At 42.3% G+C, this 24,402-nt stretch overlaps 2 protein-coding genes across 5 annotated transcripts; one reads left to right on the forward strand and one right to left on the reverse strand.

Moving 5' to 3' along the window:
- Positions 1 to 412: 412 nt before the first annotated feature.
- LOC117430804 (sushi repeat-containing protein SRPX2-like) lies at positions 413 to 13,027 on the forward strand. 3 transcript variants are annotated; one of them, XM_059001073.1, is made up of 12 exons: positions 413 to 499; positions 1,833 to 1,957; positions 2,339 to 2,450; positions 6,441 to 6,509; positions 6,780 to 6,971; positions 7,489 to 7,665; positions 8,455 to 8,581; positions 9,081 to 9,202; positions 9,543 to 9,722; positions 10,957 to 11,090; positions 11,405 to 11,526; positions 11,999 to 12,995. In XM_059001073.1, the coding sequence occupies exons 3-12, from the start codon at positions 2,381 to 2,383 to the stop codon at positions 12,177 to 12,179; spliced, it is 1,374 nt and encodes a 457-aa protein (XP_058857056.1). In that variant the 5' UTR covers positions 413 to 499; positions 1,833 to 1,957; positions 2,339 to 2,380; the 3' UTR covers positions 12,180 to 12,995. The 3 variants fall into 3 exon arrangements, with proteins under 3 accessions (XP_058857056.1, XP_058857057.1, XP_058857055.1); XM_059001074.1 differs by lacking the exon at positions 413 to 499 and having other exon boundaries at positions 1,683 to 1,957; positions 2,357 to 2,450; positions 11,999 to 13,027; XM_059001072.1 differs by lacking the exon at positions 413 to 499 and having other exon boundaries at positions 1,684 to 1,957.
- A 98-nt stretch (positions 13,028 to 13,125) lies between these two features.
- LOC117430803 (synaptotagmin-like protein 4) lies at positions 13,126 to 24,343 on the reverse strand. 2 transcript variants are annotated; one of them, XM_034051292.3, is made up of 17 exons: positions 24,135 to 24,343; positions 20,559 to 20,889; positions 19,955 to 20,170; positions 19,392 to 19,501; positions 19,024 to 19,129; positions 18,298 to 18,408; positions 18,084 to 18,192; positions 17,642 to 17,735; positions 17,302 to 17,423; positions 17,067 to 17,153; positions 16,556 to 16,734; positions 16,178 to 16,280; positions 15,669 to 15,830; positions 15,223 to 15,322; positions 14,747 to 14,852; positions 14,246 to 14,454; positions 13,126 to 14,019 (listed from the first exon to the last, which is right to left on the reverse strand). In XM_034051292.3, exons 2-17 carry the CDS (start codon positions 20,675 to 20,677, stop codon positions 13,880 to 13,882), a joined length of 2,073 nt encoding a protein of 690 aa, XP_033907183.3. In that variant the 5' UTR covers positions 20,678 to 20,889; positions 24,135 to 24,343; the 3' UTR covers positions 13,126 to 13,879. The 2 variants fall into 2 exon arrangements, with proteins under 2 accessions (XP_033907183.3, XP_058857054.1); XM_059001071.1 differs by lacking the exon at positions 24,135 to 24,343 and adding an exon at positions 23,862 to 24,004.
- Positions 24,344 to 24,402: the final 59 nt, after the last annotated feature.

Raw genomic sequence — 24,402 nt, forward strand, 5'->3', positions numbered from 1 at the left:
TCAGCATACTAAAATGTGTTTTATATCATTAATGTATACCAAGGTGATATTCCATCTGCGACTTAGTTTCTTACAATAATTAATGCACTATCGGCTAAGGACCGATCTGATAAATTAATATTGTTTTTATGTAATTATTGATTTCTTAATTGATCAATAACAATTTTAATATAGCAGCAGGAAGCATCTTATGTTAATGGGATTAGAAGACTGTTTTTTGAGGAGATAAAAAATGGACACAGTCAGTTGCCTTCTGTTCTTCAGTAACTGTACAGTTTAATATTCAGTCTGACGTAGACGAAGGGCAATTATTTGAGGCAAGGTAAGCAATTTAAGCAAGTAGCAGAATGAATATCCCAACAAAATGTTCACAAATGATTGTGTTAAAAACACAAACCTCACCCAATAACCTGTGTTCCAACACAGCGCCACCTGCTGTTCTGCATGCAGCACTGCAGCGCCTAACCTGAACAGCAAGCAATTATTACAGAATAGCAAGGTAAGCAAGTGTAGCTCATTGAGGCCCACTAAGAGGGCGGGGAGATGTCCCGGGGCCAAACGCCCCAACGGGGGCCCTGGAGAAGGGCATTTTTATCGTTATAATGTAGATCTTGAGTGCTGTAGAAGTTATAGCTGAATAATGTATGACTGAATGATAGTAGGCCTACTTTTGATAGCAGTGCTTACAAAGGCACCACGAAATTTTCCTGTCGAGACAACTGAGGAAACCAACACCTCCGGTCACTTTTAAAGGGTTTCGGTGTAGGGAGAGGATTATTCATTGTTTTATTAACAGTAATATGATAGCCAATCAAAGTGCAGTGTCCTGACAGGAGAATGTCGTGTTACCTTTGTAAGGACAGCACAAAACACCTCCCGTACCGCAAAATACTCGTGCAGTATCTGCATTCTGTGTAAGAAAATACACACATTACAACTCATTTGATTTAAATCACATTTTTTAAAAAAATGTCATATTGTAGGATTAATGTTCGTTGATGACTGATTTACAGTGCAGATTTCGGACACACTCCTGCTATTTTTTGTGGTACACTTACATGACCATTTCACTTGATGTTTTTGAACACATTTGAGGCTAGCAGTAATTATCTGATTCCAGGTATGTAAAAAACGAATCAAAACAGAGGTAACTAGAGCACGTACATTTCACCTAGATTGTGATCTGATGCAAAATAGTTTACAGACCAGCTCACAAATATACTGGCGACGTTACAGAGAAGTTGAAAAAAACGGAAAAGCAATGCATAGGAATGAGGCACGCCACAAAACAACCCACCGATCGAGTCGGGTGCAATCAAAACACATTTTCAGAATTTCCTTTCCCCGCAGAATGACAAATCCGCAGCTAAAGAGCTTATCCGGATTATTTGAGAAAAAAAAAAATCACCCCAGATGTATTTAAAGTGATTTATTTGTTTAGCTGTAGTTTACACCTGCTGGTTATATATGTGGACGCTAAAGTGTAGTCATCACTCAATCGACAACAGAATATGTATCGCAAAACCAACATAACAATACAGAACACCATTTATATGATTGTTACGCCTAGTACATATTTGATCACAGAGCACGATGAAGGAACACAGCAGACATACCTAATTATTGAAAAAAACAGTTCACACAATTACAGTGCATGCGGTACACACGTATAGCCTAACATTGTATTTAATTTACAGTAAGGATGTAAGACATAATGGTTTCCACTATAAGAAGGCAATGTGTACAGTACCAACCGCGTCACAACCGAGGAGGTGTCTGACAACCTTAACACGATCTGAATGTTAAAGCAATGAGTCTGGGTTTCTTTAAAGCGAATGACAGAGCTAGCGGAGCGTACTACTGGCAAATCATTCAGAAGTGAAGTCTCTGGCAACAAAGACAGTGAGCACACTGCACCGCAACAAGAGATAGTCCAACACACTAGGATTTTAAAAAGGTAAACTTGTATTTAAAGTACATTAGAAGCTGTGAATGTGGATGTCGGGTATTTGTTAGCTTACTGAAGTAGAAAAAGGATGCGTCTTTTCAGCAGCGCTTCAACATGTAGAATGTATTGCGCAAACGTAAAATGTCTGTTATATATATTTTTTTAAAAAAAGTCCGGAAATCCAAGTTTGGTAAAAACTTGACAGGACCTATAAATAATACGTTAGCGCTTTGTTTAACTGGTAGTTAGTACTGTAGCTGTTGTGTGTAATCTACTAGTTGCGCTCAAGTGCTAAGGACTTTGCAATGATATTTGGTGGACTTTACAGCTGCTGCTTTTATTGGAGGATGTGGAGGAAAACAGCTCAATACTTTAACTTTCTTACTGCAGGATTGTATTTCTTCTCAGCTGTGAATCAAAGGGAGAGGTGACATGTTTAGAAGCGCTTTGTCGCTGCTGCTGTTTCCTATAACAGCGGAGCTTCTTGGACTTTCTTACGAAGGTAAGCTATGTTTTTGTGTTGAGGATGTTGGAGGTAAATCAGTCGATTTAAATCCAATGGGAGGACTACACAACGGACAAGGACTTCTGACAACTCACCTGCTTATCAAAAATACAAAGATATAGATTTTTATTAGGGAAGTCTGTGAGATGTGAAGATCGTTTTTAAAATGATTTTTTTTTTTACTGCTGAAGAGGATCACAATGAGAATCAAGCTGCATTAAACAACGGTCCTTTTGTTTTACCATTCATCGCTCTGTTTGCATTACCATCACTGCAGTCATACGGGACGCTAATGCATTCCGGATCTCACTCTGCTACTGTACTAAGAGTTTCCATTAGAACCAGCTGTTATTATCCTTTAACACAGAGTAGACAGTCATTTAAACGGCGTGTGTGCGTGTGCGCTTGTGTGTGCGTGTGTATGTATATAAACAATCTCAGTCTACACCGTTTTCCAGTTGACTGCCAATGAAGTTAAATGCAGTGGTCTTGGGGGGAATGGTTTTAATAACTCCCTAATTTAAAACGTCGCTTCGTTATGTGGAATTAATAACAAAACTAAAACGCACAGCTGAAGTGTGTACATGACCCGTGTTAACAGCATTCTTTACATTTCACTCACTTCCATCCGGTAACAAACCCCAGTATTTAATTACCTAGATTATTGGTTTGAGTGAAAAAAAAAAACCCAAAAAACTTGTGTTTATTGCTAATCTGTTAACATAGTTATTTTCTGGATTGTGTCCATTTAAACCTAGACATCTATGACTGGTAACCATTGCCCTGTTCGGTCTATCCACAATGCTAAAAATACAAAACCAGGACTAAGGAACTCATTAGTTTCCATTGACTCATAACTATACCATAGGAGCGTGGGCAGAGACCGGAGACAATACTGCCACCACTAAGAGCACACACTCATTGGAATGCTATGTCATTCTGCCGAGGATAGTAAGAATCAGCACTTTCGGGATAGAAAGGAACAAAGGGTCTTAAAAGAGCTACTAAATCAGTTTGAGAAATTGGATCATAGTCTTCAGATGCACAGAGTTGCACTCACAGGCAGTGGTTTACAGAGGCATGCTCTTTATTGATTGGCTGTGATGTTGTGGATAGGTGTATGTGGAGCGTCAATCCGGTGGAGGAGTGTGCTGTCAGAAGTCAATGCTGTTATAGAGATTTTCTGTTTCTGATTTATAATAGGGAAACATGAAATCCCTTCCCACCCACAGTTGTAACAGATCATCTTTTCTGGTTATGAGCGGCTACACAGGTATTGACGCGTGAATAACCGTCTTTAAATAACATTCCAATTGTATGATTTATTCATGTGCACAGACTGCAAATTGCTAAACACAGACCTTGAAGAAGAGGTATAATCAGTGACCCTCCTGTTTGTTTGAACTCCCTGTCATAATCCCCTAATAGATACTCCTTTGTGCTTAATGCTGCATAATTATAAGCGTGTACACCAGCTGTGGTAAGCCTTTGATATATGTGCTAATACCTAACTATTAAGCACCTCGAATATATGGCGTTCACCTAACCTCCTGAATCGTCAGAACCAGGACTTTCCAGGCTCTGGGAATTCAAACTGCTCACAGACAGCATGAGAGAGATGGAGTGAAACACTTTTACTTAAGTATTTATTTTTTGCAATTTATTAAATATATCTAACATACGAATCCCAGTCATTATGACCTAATACCTGTATGTATTGTCGTGGCTTCATAGATCTCACATTTTCCATGATTGAAGAAGCACACGTTTTTGTAAAGTCTGCCTCTGTGTTCCCCTGTGCGAGTGTAATGTGCTGCAAGTGCAGCAATTAAATATCCCAGGAAGCCGTCAGTGAATTCTGCTAATAGCTTTGAAATAAAGCACCATTAAATTACCATAATGTGTGCATCTTTTTATACAGGAACACACGAGACCTACAAAATAACAGTGACTAATATGAGATGAGATTTACTAGAATTATTGTGTCAGCTCTATAAACTTCAAACACTTCAGCAGAAGGAAGAATGAGCTCATAGCTGAGACTGTCCTGCGGGACGGGTAAAGAGAAGCAGAAAAAGGCAAGCCTCATGGCATTTAACAATCACACTGTTCAGTTACAGTATTTATTCCATATTACATTTTACCAATAATAAAGCAAAAAGCATAGAATATTTTACCCACGATCACTCAAAGGCCTTTGAAATGCAACATATAATTCTGTAGATCACCATAATGTGCAGGCATGCCAGTCTTATTTTTGTGCAACGTGTGTTCATGTGTTTATGGGCTGCATTATTTAAAAAATAAAAAAAAACATCTAGTAGTTTAACAACCGCCTCAAGCAGATGAATGCACAAAGAATTCAGGACCTGAAAACTGGAAAATGAATACCACAACTCCAAAATCATTTCCTGTTTTTCCTCTCTGTGAAAGTAATGGTTTCCAAATGGAATAAAATAATTAAATAAAAAAAACTGATTTGAAGTTTGTAAGAGCTGCCTGGGGAAAGGTTTACAGGACCAGAAACCAGGCTTCTGTAAATACTTTTAACCGCAGATATTTGAATCCATTTAGCAAACATTTAATGATGTCATTGTTTAAAGCTATGTACTAAACAGTTCCAGTAAACCTTCCACAGCAGCACAAAGAGTGTCTGGATTCAGTTTGCATGCAGGTTACCTTGAAGAAATCCACGTATTTTACAACTCCTTTATTAGGTGGTAATCCTGTGGCTGGCAGCCAGCTATTAAGAACTGTCCTTTAAGATAGCGGATAGAAGTGCTGATCCATGAAGCTGTATGTGGTACATTCACACATGTGTATGTGCAGGGGTGACCATCATAGCCTCCCAGAACCTGTACTCCCACACGAAGCTGGCAATTTGAATCAGCTCATCTCTAATGGCTTCTGTTATTGTAACATAGACCTCACCAATACATACCTTGTTCAGTAAGAAACACTGTAATGTTTCTTTAAAGGTAATTTGTAGTGCCTTCTTTCTTAAGGCTTGGGTTAGGGTTAGGGTTATGCTACTGACTGTGGGTGTGCATATTATTTTGTTGTTAATCTACCGTGATCTTTCACACAATTACATTATTTTGACCCCTGGTGCAAAAATCCAGTTAAACATAAATACAACAATCTGCCTTTGGGTAGCTTGTATTTTCTTTGCAGAAAATCACACTAAAACGGTAATTACAACATTCTGCCACCGCATGGCGCTGTGCACGGTGTAACTAAGTGTCTATTACACTCCTAGAGTCCTGCCTCCCAATTGCATCATTGCATCACAAACAGTTTTAGCAGAACAGTGGCCCCACCATAGGAAGATGTCAGTCTCCAGTAGTGGAACAACAGCCAGTGATGGATCTTCAGCTGTGATGTGGTTCTGGAAAGGAGTTTAGCTTGAATTCCTAACATTAATACTGCACGTCGACAATGAAGTTATAAACTGAATTTCCATCTGTGTCAGCCTAGGCTCCCATGACTTGGAGTTGAAAAAACCCTGTCACACTTAATAAAGGCTTAGTAAGGGGGCTACCAGCCAGACAGTGATGTCACACAGAGGTAGTTGGTGGTTATTTCCTGGTTTCTGCATAGTTCCTCGACTCCAGATCCCACAGTACTGGTCTGTTTGCTGTGAAAGTATAATCACAGGGTTTTAAATGAGACTTGTTTGGTGAGACAAGGAGTGTTTTGTTATAAATCATCGCATCTGGAGAAGTTGGCTTGCTCTTGAGCAGACACTGGAGAATCACCATTATGACAAATGTACTACAGTTACCCACTGTAAAAGCCTAGCAAAGCGTGACAGAGCACTGGAATACTTGATGAAAGAAAGATATGGTAAAGCCTGGTGAAACCCACAGCAAAGCATTACATGACAGAGGCTGGCAGAGGTGCCTGTCCGTCCACCCTCTGGTCATCCCAGTGTTCTCTATGGCACTGCTGTGCAGGTGACCAGAAGGCTTCTTCTGTTGGTTTCAGGTTCTGGGAGCAGCTACAATGAAGTCCAGTCTGAGGTGTCCTACAGCACTCCCCAGCTAGATTACAAAAGTAAGTGTGCAGGAGTTATTTTTCATTCACTCAAATGAGCCTCGTCCACCTATTCTTGGTAACCCAGCAGCTGAAGAATTGTATTAGACTACTATACAGTTAGTTCCCATCTATATATTTGCCATGTTAAATCAGCTAGACACAAAGAACATCTGTCTAAGACCATTAAATAGTGTTCTAGTTTACAAGCCTTCGTTTCTGAGATTTTAATTGCTGTGTAATCTGCTGTTGATTTTTCTTTGACTGGGTCAACTGCTCCCCTTTTCCCAGCTCCCCGCTGGTGCTACACTCTGTCGCTCTTGAATGGGGAGGCTATCTGCTTCTCTCCTCGAGGTGGTAATTACAGGAGCACCATGGGGACGCGCTGTGAACTGTCATGTGACCGCGGGTACCGCCTCATTGGTCAAAGGTTCGTCCAGTGCCTGCCCAACCGCCGCTGGTCTGGAACCGGCTACTGTCGACGTGAGTGGCGAGAGTTTTGTTTGAGGGACAGCACTGTCCAAACACCAGGTTACATTGGCTGCTTTCCTATACCGTCCACCCTTGGTTTCGTAGCTGTGTCATCCTGCATCTCAATGAACACTTGTTTCACATGCTGTTTTATTCTAGTCTAGACACATTCATTCGGTTTATTTTTGCCATGAAGGCCTCCAAAAAAGCTGGACTGACGTGTATAATTTACAATTGTCTGCCAGCAATGTGAGGTATTGGGCATGGAAACCTGAAATATATATAGCCAGATATTACAGAGGCACACTGTACATGGTGCATAGTATCAGACTAGTAATCAGAATTAAGATTGTTTTACATTTAAATGCTACAGATATACACACATTGAACTGTTAACAGTTACTGATAGTTACAGGTGACAAACAGCTCAAGTGCAAGGAACTGACTGAAATGTGATTGAATCCACATGAAAACCTGGAGTCATAATAATAATAATAATCTTCCATGACCTCTGAATGTGTCCCTCCAGAAATCAGGTGCCACGTGCTGCCTGCCGTGACCTATGGCTCCTACTCCTGCAGCATGAGCGTGACGGTGGACTCGCGCTGCGATTACTCGTGTGCCCCCGGGTACCAGCTGGAGGGAGACCGCAGCAGGATCTGCCTGGAGGAGGCGCACTGGAGCGGCACTGAGCCCAGCTGTGTAGGTAAATCACACCCCTGCATGCCCAGCTTGAGGAGGCATAGCTCTATGATTACTTATTGTTTCAAATCAATTGGATACCCATGTGTCACAGCGAACCAACCGACCCAACTGTCATTTCAAATGAAATCAATTCAATTCCTTTAGGACAAATACACTATTTAACAGCGATGAAGACATTTGGCGAAATTACTGGCTTGGCTAAGCTTCTTCTAATGTGAAGTTACAGATTTATTGGTAGAACTGTAGTTCATGGGCTATACCTAACCATGTAATAACATTGTAATAAGGGGGTAACTATCAAGTGTTCTGCGTTTTCTGCAAAATGTTGTTCGTTCTTCACAGCTCTGTCAGAACTGTCTCATTTATTTCTCATTGAATTCTCTTTCTCAAAATATCTTGTAATTTCATTGTATAAGCTGCTCAGGCAAACAGCTAAATCCGCAAGCAGATTACAATGAGAAAGATTACCTACCGCTGAGCCGACCACAGCATTTGAATAAGTTTTAATAAAACACATTACAGTGCAGTGTGCTGCCAAACAGCACGCATGCTCAGCTCTGTGTCTCTTTAATGTTCAGAAGTCAGGTCTGTGTTCAATCACTGAGCACCAGGTTTAAAGGTTTTGAAAGGTCCAGTTGTTGATTGGTATAGCTGTAGCCTAGTAGCCTGGGGAGTTAGATGTATTGCCTGTGTGTTTCCCTTTTGCTATTTAAAAGATATCGTAAATTGTCCTCTCAGTTTTAGTCAGACGTGTGAAACAGAATCTGTTTCAGCTCACTGTGTTTTTCAGATAACGAGCCTCCGAAGATCAAGTGCCCTCAGTCCCGGGTGAAGGTGGCAGAGCCAGACAGACTGGCAGCCAGAGTGTACTGGGACCCCCCCATCATCAAGGACAGCGCAGACCCCACGCTGACGGAGTAAGAGGGCAGAGGGGCTATTTTATCAGTCTCTGGAAGTTTACATGAGGGTCTTGCTTATTTAGATAAATCAGTACCAGGGCTAGACTTCACCTGTTAACCTGGAGATGTCCTCTTCAGATCCCCCATGGTCTATTGTACAATATACAATGCATTCCACCCTGAAGAGGTTCTACAGTGGTAGTCTAGCCTAGCATTAGGAGTGTATGCAGTATGACATGACCCTTGTCACAGACCCACAGCATGGACAATAGTGCTGCTAACATTTCATTAGGTTCAGATACTGTACACTAGACTAGCTGCTGGCTGCTTAGATACTGGGGAGAATTGGTCCACAGGAAAAACCAGTACCTGTGCGGGGTACTGCAAACAATCCTTAGCTCATTCACGTACAAAGAAATGGGAAACATGTTCATTTGTGTGTTTATAACGTACATAATGGCGTGCGTGAGTGCACTCCTGTGTGTACTGTGAGCCTGTACCTTGTGTTCCTGTGCAGTGTGACTCTGAAGGGGCCGGGGCCAGGCTCCATCTTCCCAGAGGGGGAGCACGTTATCCGCTACCTGGTGTACGATCAGGCGAGGAACAAAGCAGCCTGCAAGTTCATTGTGCGAGTGGAAGGTGATTCAACAGACACCTCTATCAAAATACAGACAAATCAGGGCTATGGAGCCAGCAAATGTAAATACAGTGATCCCAGCAGTGATCTTAGAGCCAGCAAATTCATTCAGGACTGTGGTGGGTACCTTGCGGCCAGGAAAAATAAACCAGCAAAATGAATATGGAAAGATTTGGACTAAAAGGAAGAACTTAATACTAGAAATATGAAGAGCTGCGGATCTCAAGGGTTTTATCCTGTTTAAATAAATACATTTTAAATTTAAAATGTAGATACCACGAGACAGCTTTTGTTGCCATTGACATGCCCTCTCTCTTTCTCTCTGTGTCTTGCTGGGCTCAGTGCGAAGATGCCCTGCTCTGAAGCCTCCACTCCACGGATACATCACTTGCTCCTCGGGGGGCAATAACTACGGCGCTGTCTGTGAGTACTCGTGCGATGGGGGCTACGAGCGAAGGGGGGTCCCGTCCAGGGTGTGCCAGTTCAACCGGAACTGGGCTGGAGCCGCTCCTGTGTGTGTCAGTGAGTATACTGGGAACATGTGCATGCACACCTTCCTCCTCCTCCTCCTCCTCCTCATCATCCTCCCAGACTCCTGTGGTGTCGCGTTGCTGAGGTTTAGAACAATAGCAGCTGTATGGGCTCCTGGGATTGCCTTGTCGTGGTTCATGTTTTTTTAAGTTTGCATTATGCATACTGACAAATAGGCTTTATATGGTGTATTTTAGTCTAGAAGAAAAATATGGCATCTTGAATGATGCATCTGTAAACAAGCTAGTATAAAAAACAGACAAACATGAAGACAGTTCAGACACTGAAGACATACTGCTGAATGTGTTTCTCCCCCTTCTATTTCACTGAACTTTACTAGCACAAGGAAATACTTGCTATTCAATTTAGTGGAATGCACTAGTTAAAAAAGAAAGTACTGTAGGTGCAGTCCAAAAAAGTTTTTTTAATTATCCTGCAGTTCAAATTGTGCAGTGGAGCAGAACACTATGAAAATGGAGCTGTCATCCTTCCAGACAGCAAACAGATGATCAAACAGACTTAATCAGATTCCGGGGGGGGGGGGGGGGGGGTTCAATGCAACCGGTCAGGAACTGGAATGAAATAGTTATGTCTTACTGCCTCATCAGAAAGTCTTACCTCAGGCAAGCCTGAATTACATGTTTTTTTTAATTATTTTTTCATGGAGACACAGGCAGACTGGTTATTAATTTTGCATGGGCAGGCTTGTCAGAGCAAGCCCACCCTTGTCACTGTAGGCTACACTGCTTACAGAGAGATGGGAGAAGAATAGAAGGTTGATAAAGTCCTGTGGGCACGGGCTTGAAAGAGATCACTTGAATGCAAACCAATGGAAATATTGTTGGAAAAGCTGCGTATCTGAAAGCCAGCATACAAGAAGCTCAGTGCTGTGGATATGAGAGCCAGCAAATCTCCTAGCCAAAGCCCAGGAGCTCATTACAGGCATCCCAGAGCCAGCAAATCTCCTAGCCAAAGCCCGGTACTGGGATCTTCAATCCAACAAATATCATTGAGGGAGCTCATTACGGGCATCCCAGAGCCAGCAAATTCCTGGAGTAGTGGCCAGGAAAATCAATGAAAAGAACTCTGCAAATTTAAAATAGCGGACGTTGGAAAATAAAGCACATTAGCAGGCATGATGCCCTGTGTGTATGCAGGTGTGATAACTGAGCAATACAGCTCTGTGTGGCTGCAGCGGGTCTGATTAACGGGATCTTCTTCACAGTGATTCAGATCAACACTGACGTGAGGAGTGCTGCAGCACTCCTGGATCAGTTTTATGAGAAGAGAAGGATACTCATCGTCTCCACACCTGACATTTCCAATCAGTACTATAAACTCCAGAACATCATGGTACAGGTGAGTGAAAAAAAACAAAAAAAAAAAGCAAGGTGTAAATCTAGAATTCTGTACTTTCTATCAATGTCAATTCTACTGATTTTCAAACAGCAGTAGAGTACCAGATGTCATGATTTCAAATGAAAATGCATGTCAAAAGTAATACTGAAAGAAACTAAATACATTCAATGACAATGTTTAGACTACAACTCTTGATAGCTACAACCACTTTAGCTGCTTGAAACAAAGGCACTGCATAGTGGTGCGAAAGCCCTGTTAGGGAAGCAGCTGTTGGATCAGGATTGGGCAGCCCTGTCATCGTGTCCCCTCTACAGAGAGCGGGCTGCGGGCTGGACCTGCGGCAGGTGACGGTGATCGAGCTGCTGGGTCTCCCGCCCCGAGAGGTGGGCCGGATCAAGGAGAATCGCCTCTCCTCCGAGGTCATCGAGGAGCTCAGGTAAGACGAGTGGCAAACTTGTCAATCTGGCTGCTTGTCTGGAAAAGCAGGTTAAAATCAAGAATGGCGAGTGATGCTTGATTGAATCACAGTGGGGAGAAATCCTGCTCTCTGATTGGCTAAGAGATTATACGTACATGAACTACATACAGCATACCTCCAGAACTACTGTCAGTGGCTTGCTTATCTGCTGCAGGAGAACAATCACTCCACAAATCGAACAAAAACCTCATGGCTTCAAGTATATATACCTGTTACTTATTGCTTAAGCATTTTAATTATAAATCTCCAGCATACTCAAAGCAAGTGGCTCTGCTTGGGATCCTAGAGCCAAGAAACTGAAAAGGGGATGCACAGTACCTGCATGTATGCAATATATCTCCATTTGTAGGTGTGATATTTCAGAGATGCACCTTTCTGTGTGGCTGTAGCAAGTTTGTGTTTGACTAACGGTACTCCTCTGTCTCTGCAGGCAGGCGATGAGGATCTCTCAAGCCTACTTCACCATGGTCCTGGTGGACAAGCAGGGCATGGACCGCGAACGCTACATCGACCCCGTCACCTCGGACGAGCTCTTCTCCTACATCGACACCTACATGCTGAGCACCGAGGAGAGGGAGCGCATGGAGAACAACCGGGACCACTGCGACTGACGGGACGAGACCGAGATCACAGGAGCACAGAGCTCTCTGGGGAGCTCCACCAGACTAGAAGAGCGTTTCAGTGCAGGACTCGCGTTACACTTAACGGGTGACGAACTTCAGAACTGGAAACACCCTCTCTTACCTTTTTACGTCTCCACAAGCGACAGACTGTTACCCGCACTAGTAGTTTTTCCTACATGTTACTAAAGTGTAACCACAGACTTAAAAACAGCGGAACATCTACGATTAATACAGGTACAAAACCTCATAAGCCCCAGACTCTCGGACACACCATATTTTTTTTAAAAACCTAATTGGGTTTAAAAAAAAGTAGTACTTGGATTTGTACGTGATTGCATTCGGGAGCCTGTACATTTTGTTTTTATAATAATGATAAAACTACATGCCAGGATAATCTCTGGGTGACCTGTTGTACACTAGTCTTTTAAACTCCTTTATTTAAAATAAACATCTAAGCCTCGATATATTCTTGTGGCTGGCAAACACTGCATAGCACATGACAATAAACACAATTACAAAATGTAATTATGTAGCAGGACAGCCATGCTGCCGGTGTAACAAAAGAAAAGGGCTGTGTGAAGCTCTTATGTTCATTGGTGGAGTTTGCTTTACACTCTGAATTACCATCAGAATGAACAAAGACTGTGTAAACCCTTCGTTTATGGATACTTTCAATAACCAATATAACAGTATGTGTTTATCCTGGATGATATAAAGACTATTTAAATACGTTTTAGAAGAACAGGCATTTTTAGAAATGTTCTAATTACTGAACACTAAGCTTTGCACTAGTAAAGTGTCAATAAAAAAGCTATTGTAATGAACTGTTATTCATAGTTAAGAAATAGGTCCTTATAAAAAGTGATTAACATGACCTGCCTCCACTAGTTCCACTTGAAGCCCTACGAGAAACACAGAGACAACAGAGCCCAGCTTTAATAACATTGGGATATATTTATATATATTTCATACATTTTGATTATATTAAAAATAGAAAAGCAACCTTTTTTAAAATCCACTTCCCATATTCCTTTCTGAGCTACACTAGATGCAGTACAGTGCTTTTGTCATTGTGTAGATGTGTAAAGAAAAAGCAAATGTATTGACCCATATATAGACACGAAGGAATAAGTCGTATACAATCCTATCAACATTATAACAGACCTTCTTTGTACTATACTGATTAGCATCATCCGCCCAGAATATTGTGACATTGATTAATATGGATTTTAATTAAAACTAAACCCCATCCCTCTAATACGTGGAAGAGTTGTGTGGTGATAGACAAAGACAGAACCCAACATCTATGTGCTTCTCAAAGAATATCAGTGGAATGATATTACTAAAATATACCTTCGTTGTTTGACAGTGCATTTTACGTAATATACAACTTCCTTGCTATAAGTTTAGTGATAACAAATAAATTAAAATAAGGAGTGTTCCCTTTCTTTAACCTCTGCGTTGGCAGGTATTTTAATATGTGAAGTGTATGCAGTGTTTAGAAATGTGTCTGTATGCGTATTCTGTAGCTCCAGATCAAACAATGTAAAAAATTGACATAGCTTTATAGTCCTTTTAAGTGCTTTCACTTACACAAAAAAAGGAAAAAATAAAATTCACACACAGAATATTGGGCCTACTCCACAGATGCCTCCCACCTCTCCTTCACGTTGCCGTAGCGACGGTGTTCATTTGGTGTTGCCCATTGTGGAGCGGAGCAGTAAAGAGCCCTCTGCCCACGAGCCGTGGTACTGCATCATCTTCTCCCACAGACTGACCTCCTCGCCTGTGGAGTCCATCCAGTCGACCTTCTCTCCTTTGTGTGTGCCTGCAAAGAGACATAAACACATCAAGCGCTTAATACCTTCATCCTAACTGTCTGGAGCCCTACCATGTGGGATTCCGATCCAGGCACAAACTATGCACCTGTCCTACTTTGGAAATTACAGACCTTTCATGGCCTGCCCTCCAATAAATTACATCATTTTTTCACATGCAAGAATGAAAAACAGCCAGCAAGTTATTTTTGGGACACAAGAGGAAATGTATGTTACCGGTGCCCATGCCCAGTCTGACCCCTCCCAGGAAGTCATTGCTGGACAGCGCCTCCCGGTCCCACATGGTCAGCTCCAGGCAGACATCCTTCAGATCCTCGGGACTCATGCCTTTGTAGACGAAGGTGTGATTGTAGTGAGGGTTCAGAGTCTTCTTTATCACCGGGGTCTTCCTCTTAGTCACCTTGGTCTTCACTGGCAACAAATACCTACAGGAGTAAAAAAAAATGTCAAGGAATGAGTGAGGTGGACTGCAGTATAGGTCTATACTGGACAGTAGCTGGATTAATCCCTGGATAAACTATAATTGTGGTTTGATTGGAAACTCAGCACAACCAGGAATCAAATCGCATGATCGCATGACTCCTCTGCACTCGCACAGCAATGCCTTTACTGGAGTTTTTAATATTTAACTAGCATGAGTGCTTATACCATTTACCTTAGTCTGTTTTCAAAACATTACCAGGCAAAAGGAAGAGAAAAGAAAATGAATGTTCTCACCCTTTTACAAACGTGTCTGAAGTGCCTCCTGCTTTCATTGCGGTTAGATTCTTGGCCTCTTTGACCCAAACTTGCAGCTCTCCTCCTTCCTCCTTCTTCTTGCCTACTGTAAAAAAGGTACACAGAATTAGCTGCTGCTGCTACTACACAGTCCAAAAGGAAAGAAACAAACAGAACAGAAAACAAACAAACAAACCAACCTAACCTGTTAGCTTGAAACACAAGAAACATTTAACTTTAAAACACTGAAAAAGCTAAATCAGACAGTTTAAAAAAGATCCCGATACCCCCCAGAGACTCCATTATCTCTGCAAAACATTCAGGAGTTAAATCAACCTAAATCTCATTCTGCACAACTGCAGGACTATAGACCCTCCACCCCACCCAAAGCCAAAGGTACATGCATCTCCATCAAGAGAAGGGGTTGCAATAGCCTTTACTGGATTAACCATGTGGTTACTGGTTGTCACACTTACTTCTGGGCTTGTCTGAGACCTGTTTGCTGGCAGGGATGTATTTGAGGGAAATCACCAGCTCTCCTTTATAGTGAGAATAGGCACTGGACTGTGAAGAAGCCTGCAGGAACACCACAAACAGAGAAATGCAGAACCCATTCACAGCTGCGTTGACCCGTGACCGCCTGCACTGCAGCCCAGCGGGTCGATTCGCTTACTGCCGTACAACACAACTTCCTTTAACAGAGTAGAGATAGCCTGTGGAGTCTCAGCCCGGGACGGATTTCATTGCGTTCCTGGAACACGACATTAGCAAGTAAAGCAGTAACACACCTCCTCGAAGGCACACCCACACGGGAGGAGAGGACTGGTGCATGCGGTACTGTACATCTTGCCTGCTCCGTCCGCTATACGTAATGGACAATGTAACACCCTGCACTGGTGGAATGTTAACAGCATTGCAGTACCTTTGCGTGGAGGGGCAGGCACTCCTCTGGGGTGGCCTCGAAGTTCCAGGAGTCCAGAGGCAGCTCCACCTCTCCCAGGAAGGCGTTGTGTCCGAAGCGGTCCTGGTGCCACACAGACAGCTGCAGAGTCCGCATGATCAGCTGGGACTGAGTGATACTGTACTGCAGCAGAAACACAGACAGCATTACTGTGGTGTGGGAAAGCTGCTTATCAAAACCTTACTGACCCCAGGGCTAAGGCTGGAGAGAAAAGAATACTAAATAGTATAGGGTTTTACCTGTGGGGATCTCCCACTGATTTACATAACGTACAGTGGGGTCAACTGATCTGGCGGAGTCATTAACTGCCACAGTTCACATCATTAAATGAAAGGGATCCGTTACACAATGCATGTTATACATTTGCATTTGGTTTGTTTTCCATTACTGTTTTCCATGCTGGTGACTGGGTATGAAACTGTGTCACCCGGGTCATCAACAGTAGTCAGTAAGGGCAGACGACTCCTTACCTTCAGGGTCTCATTGTAGATGGGGTTGGTATTGGAGCGCTTGACCGCTGTTTTCTTTTTGCCCTGCCGTGATTTGTCTGGGAGCAGGTAGGACTTGACGTACCTTTATTTAAGAACAACAACACCACATTTTTTGAAGCTGCGAAAAGCTGTTAAGACTTTAAGCACAGTTAATCTAAGAACGAATACTGCAAAACAGAACTGCTTTGTTTTTGGAATGACCATTACACAGGCTTTCTACTATTTTTCACCACTTTCCATATTTCCATGTCATCTAAAGCAGTTGCTGCAAATGCCTTTTACGTTGCTAAAAATCAACAGGTAACCCAAGCGGTTTGCTCGAGTGGCTCGATAAAGTAAGGGGAAAGGCAGACTCACGGGTGGGAGCGCTTCCTGGCTTCGTCCCCATACGCAAGGTTGTGGCACTCCTTGATGAAGACAGAGAGGACCTGGGCGCTTTGATCGTAGCGCAGTGAAAATACAATTTCCCCAGTAACTTCCACATTGCTGTAATCCCCAGCCTCACTGTAGATACTCATCATGCTGCCCATTGTGCTCTGCAAAACCATCACGACAACGTGAAGATGATTGGATACTCCAGGAATTACTTTTAAACTTGTATTTTCATTGTATTCTTAAAGTCCAGATCATGTGGCTAATATAGCGCATTGACTATTTTATAATACAATTACTTCCATTACTGGGTGCTGCCTCCGGGATCAGTTTCCCAAACGTCCCAACATTGATTACAATCGAGGAAAATAGAGGTGCAACACCATAATAACAGATCACAGATCCATATTATTTAATATTTAAAAAGAACAAAGTTTCGACATTGTATTCTCAGTGACGCCTGTTCTTTCGGGCACTGGAATCTCTTCTAACCTACCGAAGACCCTCCACTCCGAAGACTGTGGCGAACCTCTGACTTCCTGTGGAATTGCACAAGATCATCTATATCTTCATCCTCTTCCTCCTGAAAAAGTAAGATATGGAAAGTGTCAACAATGGGCAGTAAGGAACAACTAATTAAACACCAAACAGCAGTAAGCACCAAGTCTCTTTGATGGAAACATCCTGCACACCAGTCCAGAGTTTTATTACAGAATGCACCCAACACCAACCTGCTCCACATTGAGTCCTGGCACTGATTTGCTCCTGTCTCCCATGGAACCATCTTCAGCTTCAGGTGTATTCTCACGCAAATCCAGCACAGACTTGGGCCTACTGGGCTTATCTGAAAAAGCTTTGGAAACAGACCTTTCCTTGTAAATGGTGCAGGTGTTACACTGCCAAGTCACTAATATCAGACCAAGGTTATCAGTAGTCTGATACTGAGGTGTATCCACTGTAGCCATCCAGGTTGTATTTTCATGGAAATGCTAGACTGTAAAAATATTATTACACCGTTCAGAGAGATGACTGCACAAAGCAAACTAAATGAAATACATGAATCTGTTTTACCCGTGGGGCTCAATGTTTTCCTGGGATTCTTCTTGAACAAGGTGTCACAGTCGTCAAAAGCAGACCCTCCGCTCTGACTCCTAACACAAGATTCCTAAAGAACAGCAGAGAAAACACTACATTTCACCTGTCCACACCTGGGATTGCAGAAGCCACAGAGTTAAAACAAAGGAGACTTTCTGATGCCACCTTGTGGAAAAACAGTAAACTAAACTAGGAGGACATAAAAAACAGGTCAGATTAAAAAAAAAAAAAAATAGTACATCCTGATTGACTGTTTCAAGAACATTTGTTCTGTCTGTAATTCTTAACACATAATCATCCTTGCTAAAAATAAAAAATTAACAACAGCAATAAGACACTGTACATTGGGAATTACAGACTGGTTTGGCCAGTACCTCCCAAACCACTAGGTGACCCTGATTCCCTGTCATTGCCTCACCGGTTCATCTTTGGAGGTCGGGCCCTCTGTGGATGGCACGGGGACAGTTAGGGTGGACACTGTGGGCCCTAAAGTGCTGGTCTTGGTTGTGGACCCATCAGCATCCTTCCTAAAAATAAATAGATACAAAACATAAAATAAAATGAGTCAGCCCTTTGTCTTTCTCAAGCTGTCCGAACAGTATGAGATTGTGAGTGGTGTCGTTCTGCCTCACCGTTCCAGGACAGGGGTGGCGTGGCGGGGCTCAGTCTTGAAGCTGCTCAGGCTGGCCTTCTCCACAGACTCTGTGTCGCTGTGCTGCTTCTCTGGAGCCTGGGACTGGGTGCTGAAACACAGGCAGGGAAATACAACACCAAGAAACACGAAAACTGGGATGTCCAGTCACGGTCCTGGAGGGCCATTCCATTCCAGGTTTAACACGTAAAATTAAATCATTAACTAAGGTCTGGATGAAGGTTTAATTGGTTCAATTTAACAATTTAGAATAAAGACCAGGTCTGGAAGGACCAGCTTTGGTCACCCATGTACTAAAAGAAACTAAAGAAATTCAACGACAAACATTTCCACTGGAAGTCTTTTTCAATCTCTTCAATGTCTTCATTTAGCACTATTGGGTGTTTTATAATTACGGAGGAAATAGCACTACTTCATTCAGAAAGCATCACAAAGCAAGCCCTTCCAGATTCAGTACTGGGAGCAGAAAGTGAAAGCGTATCATTCAGATGTGACTGTCCCTTGCTGCAGTTCAAGTATCACTGGATCCTCTGCTAGTACTGTCTGCCAGCTTGAAATACACAGGAATCCACAAATCTGGACAGCGGTGCGCTTAGCATAATAAAACAATTAGAAATGCAAAAAATCAATGAAACTTTTTTATTTTTTTTTAAATGAAAACACAATGTTAAAGGCAGGCGTTGGTGTTGATTTGGTTCTGGCTCACCCCTTGTCCTTCTCTGTCCTCGCTCTGGGTTTGGCGATGGGAGCCTTGCTCTCAGTCAGCTGGGTGTTATGCATCAGCACCTCAGCCGCTGTCTGCCGCTTATTGGCTGAAAAAGGGGAGAGGTAAGTTGCCGTTTAGTGCAGATCCACTCTAACAGTCTTTTTCTCTCAAAGGTCTAGGTTCAAATCTAGCTCTAGAGTGAACAGAGTGAACCAAAACACATATCGGAAAGGTATCGAGAAATTCAACGTGCTTAGAAGTTAATTAGACGTGTTATTAAGCCTGAAGTATGTTTTCAATCACAGCTATCGTAACAATATTAAAAACGAGAGTGTTAAAAGTGAACCTGCTGTTGTTTTTGTACTCACCTGGAGGTTTCTTCCTAATCGAAGCTCGCACAAGCTCACATCCGGGGGCATTGATGAAGCGATTGATCCGCTGGTCATAAAACCAATCTCCCGTGGCCTTCTTCAGATCTCTGGAGAAAAAACAAACCCAGAAAAATTATGATGGTACATGCCGTCCTTGAGTAAGATTTACTATATTTTGTTCGCTCAATGTTTCAGAAAGTGTGGCATGCTGTATTAGATTACAAAACTGCATACACCTTTCAACTCTGTATACGGACAGGAAGAGAGCCCCTGAGTAGCAAGTTACCTCTTGAAAACTGGAAACAAAAACAAAGCATCGCCTTGGGGTATAATCAGAAGGGAAAAATGAAGTAAAATGGATATTTGAAAAACATCTGTACATCTTGACGTTGAAACAAACGTGGCAGTGAATTGGTTGTTATCTACTGGACATCATCTCTAACGGCGCTTTATTGAAAGCGTTGGATCCACAATCTTAACCAGGCTGCCCTGATAGGGACTCTTATTTAAGTAGTTTTAGTTCTGTATCACAGAGTCTATGTGTATGGCGAGATACTCACGCTTCCTTGGCACAGACGCTGCATCTCCAGGCTCCGTTTGGGTAGACGACTCTGCAGTTGTGGCACACCTGGTGATTGCAGCTGCGGCACTGGCTGGTGTTGCTGCCCAGCCTGCCCAGTTTCTGCTGGCAGCGGGCACAGGTGAGGTTGCTGTACTTCTTACTGCCGCGCTTGGCCCCCTTCCTCCGGATATCAAGCAAGTCGGCCTTCAGCTTCCTAAAATTGACAAAGAGAGAGAGGGGGCCTGAGAACGGATCCGGGCAGAACATTAAGAGCAACACGCTGTTTGTTTTAGTCACCGTTAGCCTCTCTGGAGCTCAAGCTGTCAATGTTTCTGGACTCAGCCCTCTTTGATTGCAGGGATGGAAATAAGACTCCCATTGCATAGCAGTGTGACCCGTTTACTAGGAGTTTAATAAGACACACCTGAGCTTGTTACCAATACACTGTGCCTAATCAAGCTGGTATTAAAACTTGGAATGGGTGAAACTGCCATGGAGTCTTTTTTTTTCCCATCTCTGGATTGCATTACTGGAAGCCCAGTGTTCTGGGTTAGGAGCTGTGGTTCTGTGGGGGAATCAGAGAGCAGATTTCAGGCACTTACCGGATTCGCTTCTCCTCAACCTTGCGAAGCTCCGCATCGCGCTGCAGAACTTGCAGGATCAGCATCTGCTCCTGCTCCGTCAGGAACTCCACATCAATCACCTCCGAGTCCTGCGACATTCTGAGCACGCAGGAAATGAAGCACAACACCGGGGAAGACTGATCTGGCAGGGCACAGCCAACAGAGGGGTTTGAAATTCTGAGTTTGTGTTTTTTTTATAGCGGTTTCCAGTCCTTGAACTGGTCCGGTTTGTGTGCTCTGTCAAGCGCTACTCGGCTTCTCATCCTCCAGTTCCTCTTGCTCTTCTTCAGCTGTTCCAACACACAAAGCACTGCAAACAAAACACAAGAACTGGTGAGGCAGTGTCTGACTAGCAGGATCACATTCACTGCACAGCCCCCCGAGCAAACAATCTGCCTTACAATTCCAGAAAGAAAAAATAAGAAACTGCTGAACAATACACGAACGCTACTTTACAGGTGTCACTCTGAAGAATAATGAGGTCATCGTGACCCACAGCACATGGAAAAGAATCTATTCCCTTAGCACTGGCCTCTGAACAAGCTCCACGCCAGCTCTTCAAACAGAATCACTGGGCTGTCACAATGTGATGTGTGTTGTGTGCTGGGTGTGAATGGCTGGCAGCAGAATTGCTGCACCACCCTGATTACTTAAAGCTGAACTCCCAAAGGACAAACAAATCAGTCCTAGCCTTCACTGCAACATCACTATTACATTGTTCTTTCTTGTCTTATGGAAATGAAATTAACTATATTTTATTACATTTTATTTTACAGGAAATAATTAATATACTTAAGCAGGATGAGTTGGATGGAATTAACATCACAAATAATAATCTTTTAATTCATGTCTTATACATGTGATCAGCATCATTTGTTACAAACATGGAATCTACACTGATGTTGTGTTTCAAAAGGCAGTATTTTGTGCAGACGTTTTTCAAAATGATCCCATACCAGTGACAGAGCCTTCTGTTGATATCCATAATATTATTAATAATAATAATAATAATAGCAACCTGTAATACTAATAAGATTAAGATTAATAAGAATAATCCTTAAAACCTTGTAACGTCACCCATAGGATTCAAAGTCACACAAAGGACCAAGCCTGGTACTGCAACCATGTACTGTATTACAGATTTACTAACTCTGTTCTGCCTGCAGTGTCTGTTCTGCCTGCAATGCATGACAGAATTCAAAAGACTCCTCATCAAAACCAATAACCTAAAAGGAGGCAGTGTGGTCCAGTGGTTAAAGTCCAGGGCTTGTAACCAGAAAAGACCGCTTCAAATCCCAAGTCTGCCACTGACTGACTCACTGTGTGTGACCCTGAGCAAGTCACTTAACCTCCTTGTGCTCCATGCTGCGGATGAGATGTTAAATCAATGTCCTATTGGAAGTGACTTTGCATGCACAGTTCACAGCCTACATCTGTAAAGCGCTTTGTGATGGTGGTCCACTATGAAAGGTGCTATATACAAAATAAAGATATTATTATTATTTATTTAGCAGGTTTGTGCACATTTTTCTTGGTTTCAGGTTGTACGGTATTTAGATATATATTTCTGTTTTGCAGTACACTGTCAGCAGACTTGTTCAGTGGCATATCTTTGTGAGGCGATTCCTAAAAGCATGTCAGAAATGAAATGTATGCAGAGCAGGGGGCTCATTGCAGCCCAAGGGGAATCCATTCTGTGGAGCTGTTGCTAGTACACAGGTAAGAGGGAGAGTGCTCCAGAGTAGGATTCACTTGCATGGAGTTACTCATGATTAGAAAGGGTCAAAAGGAGGTAAAATGAGGATGACCAGCTACTGGAGAAAGACCCTCTGTTTAGACTGCACATGTAAATCTCCTGATCTACCTCTCCTATCACTGGACTTGCCTGACCTTAGCACAGTGTTACTGGATCCTCAGCTAATGCACTATTGCACCACTATGTTGTACATATAATTGTTGTAATCCTAAATGGTTGCATTCTGTTTCATATGGTATTCTATTAGTATTATTTACTGTAAACTATACTGTATTTAAATAGCAATCTTGCATTGCAACCCTGCACTGCACTGTAATACCTGTAAGTTGCCTTGGATAAAGGCGTCTGCCAAATAAATAAATAAATAAATAAATAAATAAATAAATAAATAAATAAAGAGAAATAACTTGCTTTCAATGGATTTTCAGCAACTAAATAACAAATTGATGAAGCCACTGAAGTAAGAGGGTCAAAACAAGTTGCTCCATTTCAGCTGGAATGTCCCTGCAGACAGGCACCCTGAAAGAGTAGACAAGGCTGACACTGCAATGACAGGGGTCTTGTTCTTCCACATTGCTAGGATTTACTGAAGCCTGACTCCTCTTTAACCCAACCCCTGTGATATCTGTGTTAATCTCAGCGCAGAGGGGTGAGGAACTCAATAGCCAGGAGCATACTGTACTTGACTCGGCATTTTACAAGCTAAAAAAACTAGGGGGCTAGGATGACAGACAATTTAAGTAATTATGTACAATACATTACGTCAGAAAGGCACATTTCTACAGGCGGAATTTAAAACGCCACTTACACACACACACGCATATGCAAACGATGTATTATGTGCAATAGAAGATTTGCGATCTATATCCTGTTATTATTTGACTATTTAGCAGACGCCTTTATCCAGGCGACTTACAGAGACTAGGGTGTGTGAACTATGCATCAGCTGCAGAGTCACTTACAATTACGTCTCACCTGAAAGACGGAGCACAAGGAGGTTAAGTGACTTGCTCAGGGTCACACAATGAGTCAGTGGCTGAGGTGGGATTTGAACCGGGGACCTCCGGTTTGCATTTACTTTACGACTTTCTGATAAATAATGATCTTTAATAAAAGTTCTTTTGGCGTGCAATAAGTAATCAGTCAGCATTGTGTAAAAATGTGATCGATCCCTTATGCCACTTAATGTATAAAGCAATCGATCACTTATTGCAGGTCTGTCACACACACACACACACACACACACACACACACACACCTATGTGCTTTTACTGTTTAAACACCACTTAAGAACTCTAGCGTTGTGCCTTCCGTTTTCAATTACAATATTTTCATTTGAAAAAATGTAATGAATATTGAATTTTAAAACTTACACTACATCTAAACCGCGGTGTAAGTGTCCCCATACATTAGAATCTGCATAGAAAACATGACGGCAAGGAGGAAAAGCACATTTTCTCTATTTAACAACTCTCCACATTTTAATATAAGCTTGAACAAACTTTAAACAACTTTATATACTATACCGGTATATTAAAAGTGTATAGGGGCGTCAAAAGTAACGTTGTACTGAAGATTTCGCCGAACTGGTGTTATCTGACGCTGTTAAATTGAATCTTTCCCCTAGCGACACAGTTCCACACAGAGCCCTTTAAACTGAGATGTTGTATCCTGTTGACGCACAAGATCAACACATGGTAAAGAATTAAGAAAACACACTCCCAGCAATGTATGGAAGCAATAAACAAAACGTCTTGTTAGAACAGAACAACAAAACTACTGAAATAAACAGTTCTTACGTCTTTCTTCAAAGCAGGTCGAACAAGCGCTCTCCTGGCATTCGCTGTCCCAGTTCTCGGTTTCTTCCCACAGTCTTCACTAAGCAATGGAAAGCAATGACATATCCCGGAAGAAAGTCACTATTTTTTTTTTCTTTTGTTATGCCCGCGGGAGCACCTCAGTTATTTTAAAGGAGCCGCACTACACCTGCAGAAGAAATTCAACGTGTGTTTACACTGTATACCTTGAAAATAATAATTCTTCAGCACTTCCCTAAAATACTCTATC

The sequence above is a fragment of the Acipenser ruthenus genome, chromosome 26, assembly GCF_902713425.1.
Source record: "Acipenser ruthenus chromosome 26, fAciRut3.2 maternal haplotype, whole genome shotgun sequence".
Taxonomy (NCBI): domain Eukaryota; kingdom Metazoa; phylum Chordata; class Actinopteri; order Acipenseriformes; family Acipenseridae; genus Acipenser; species Acipenser ruthenus.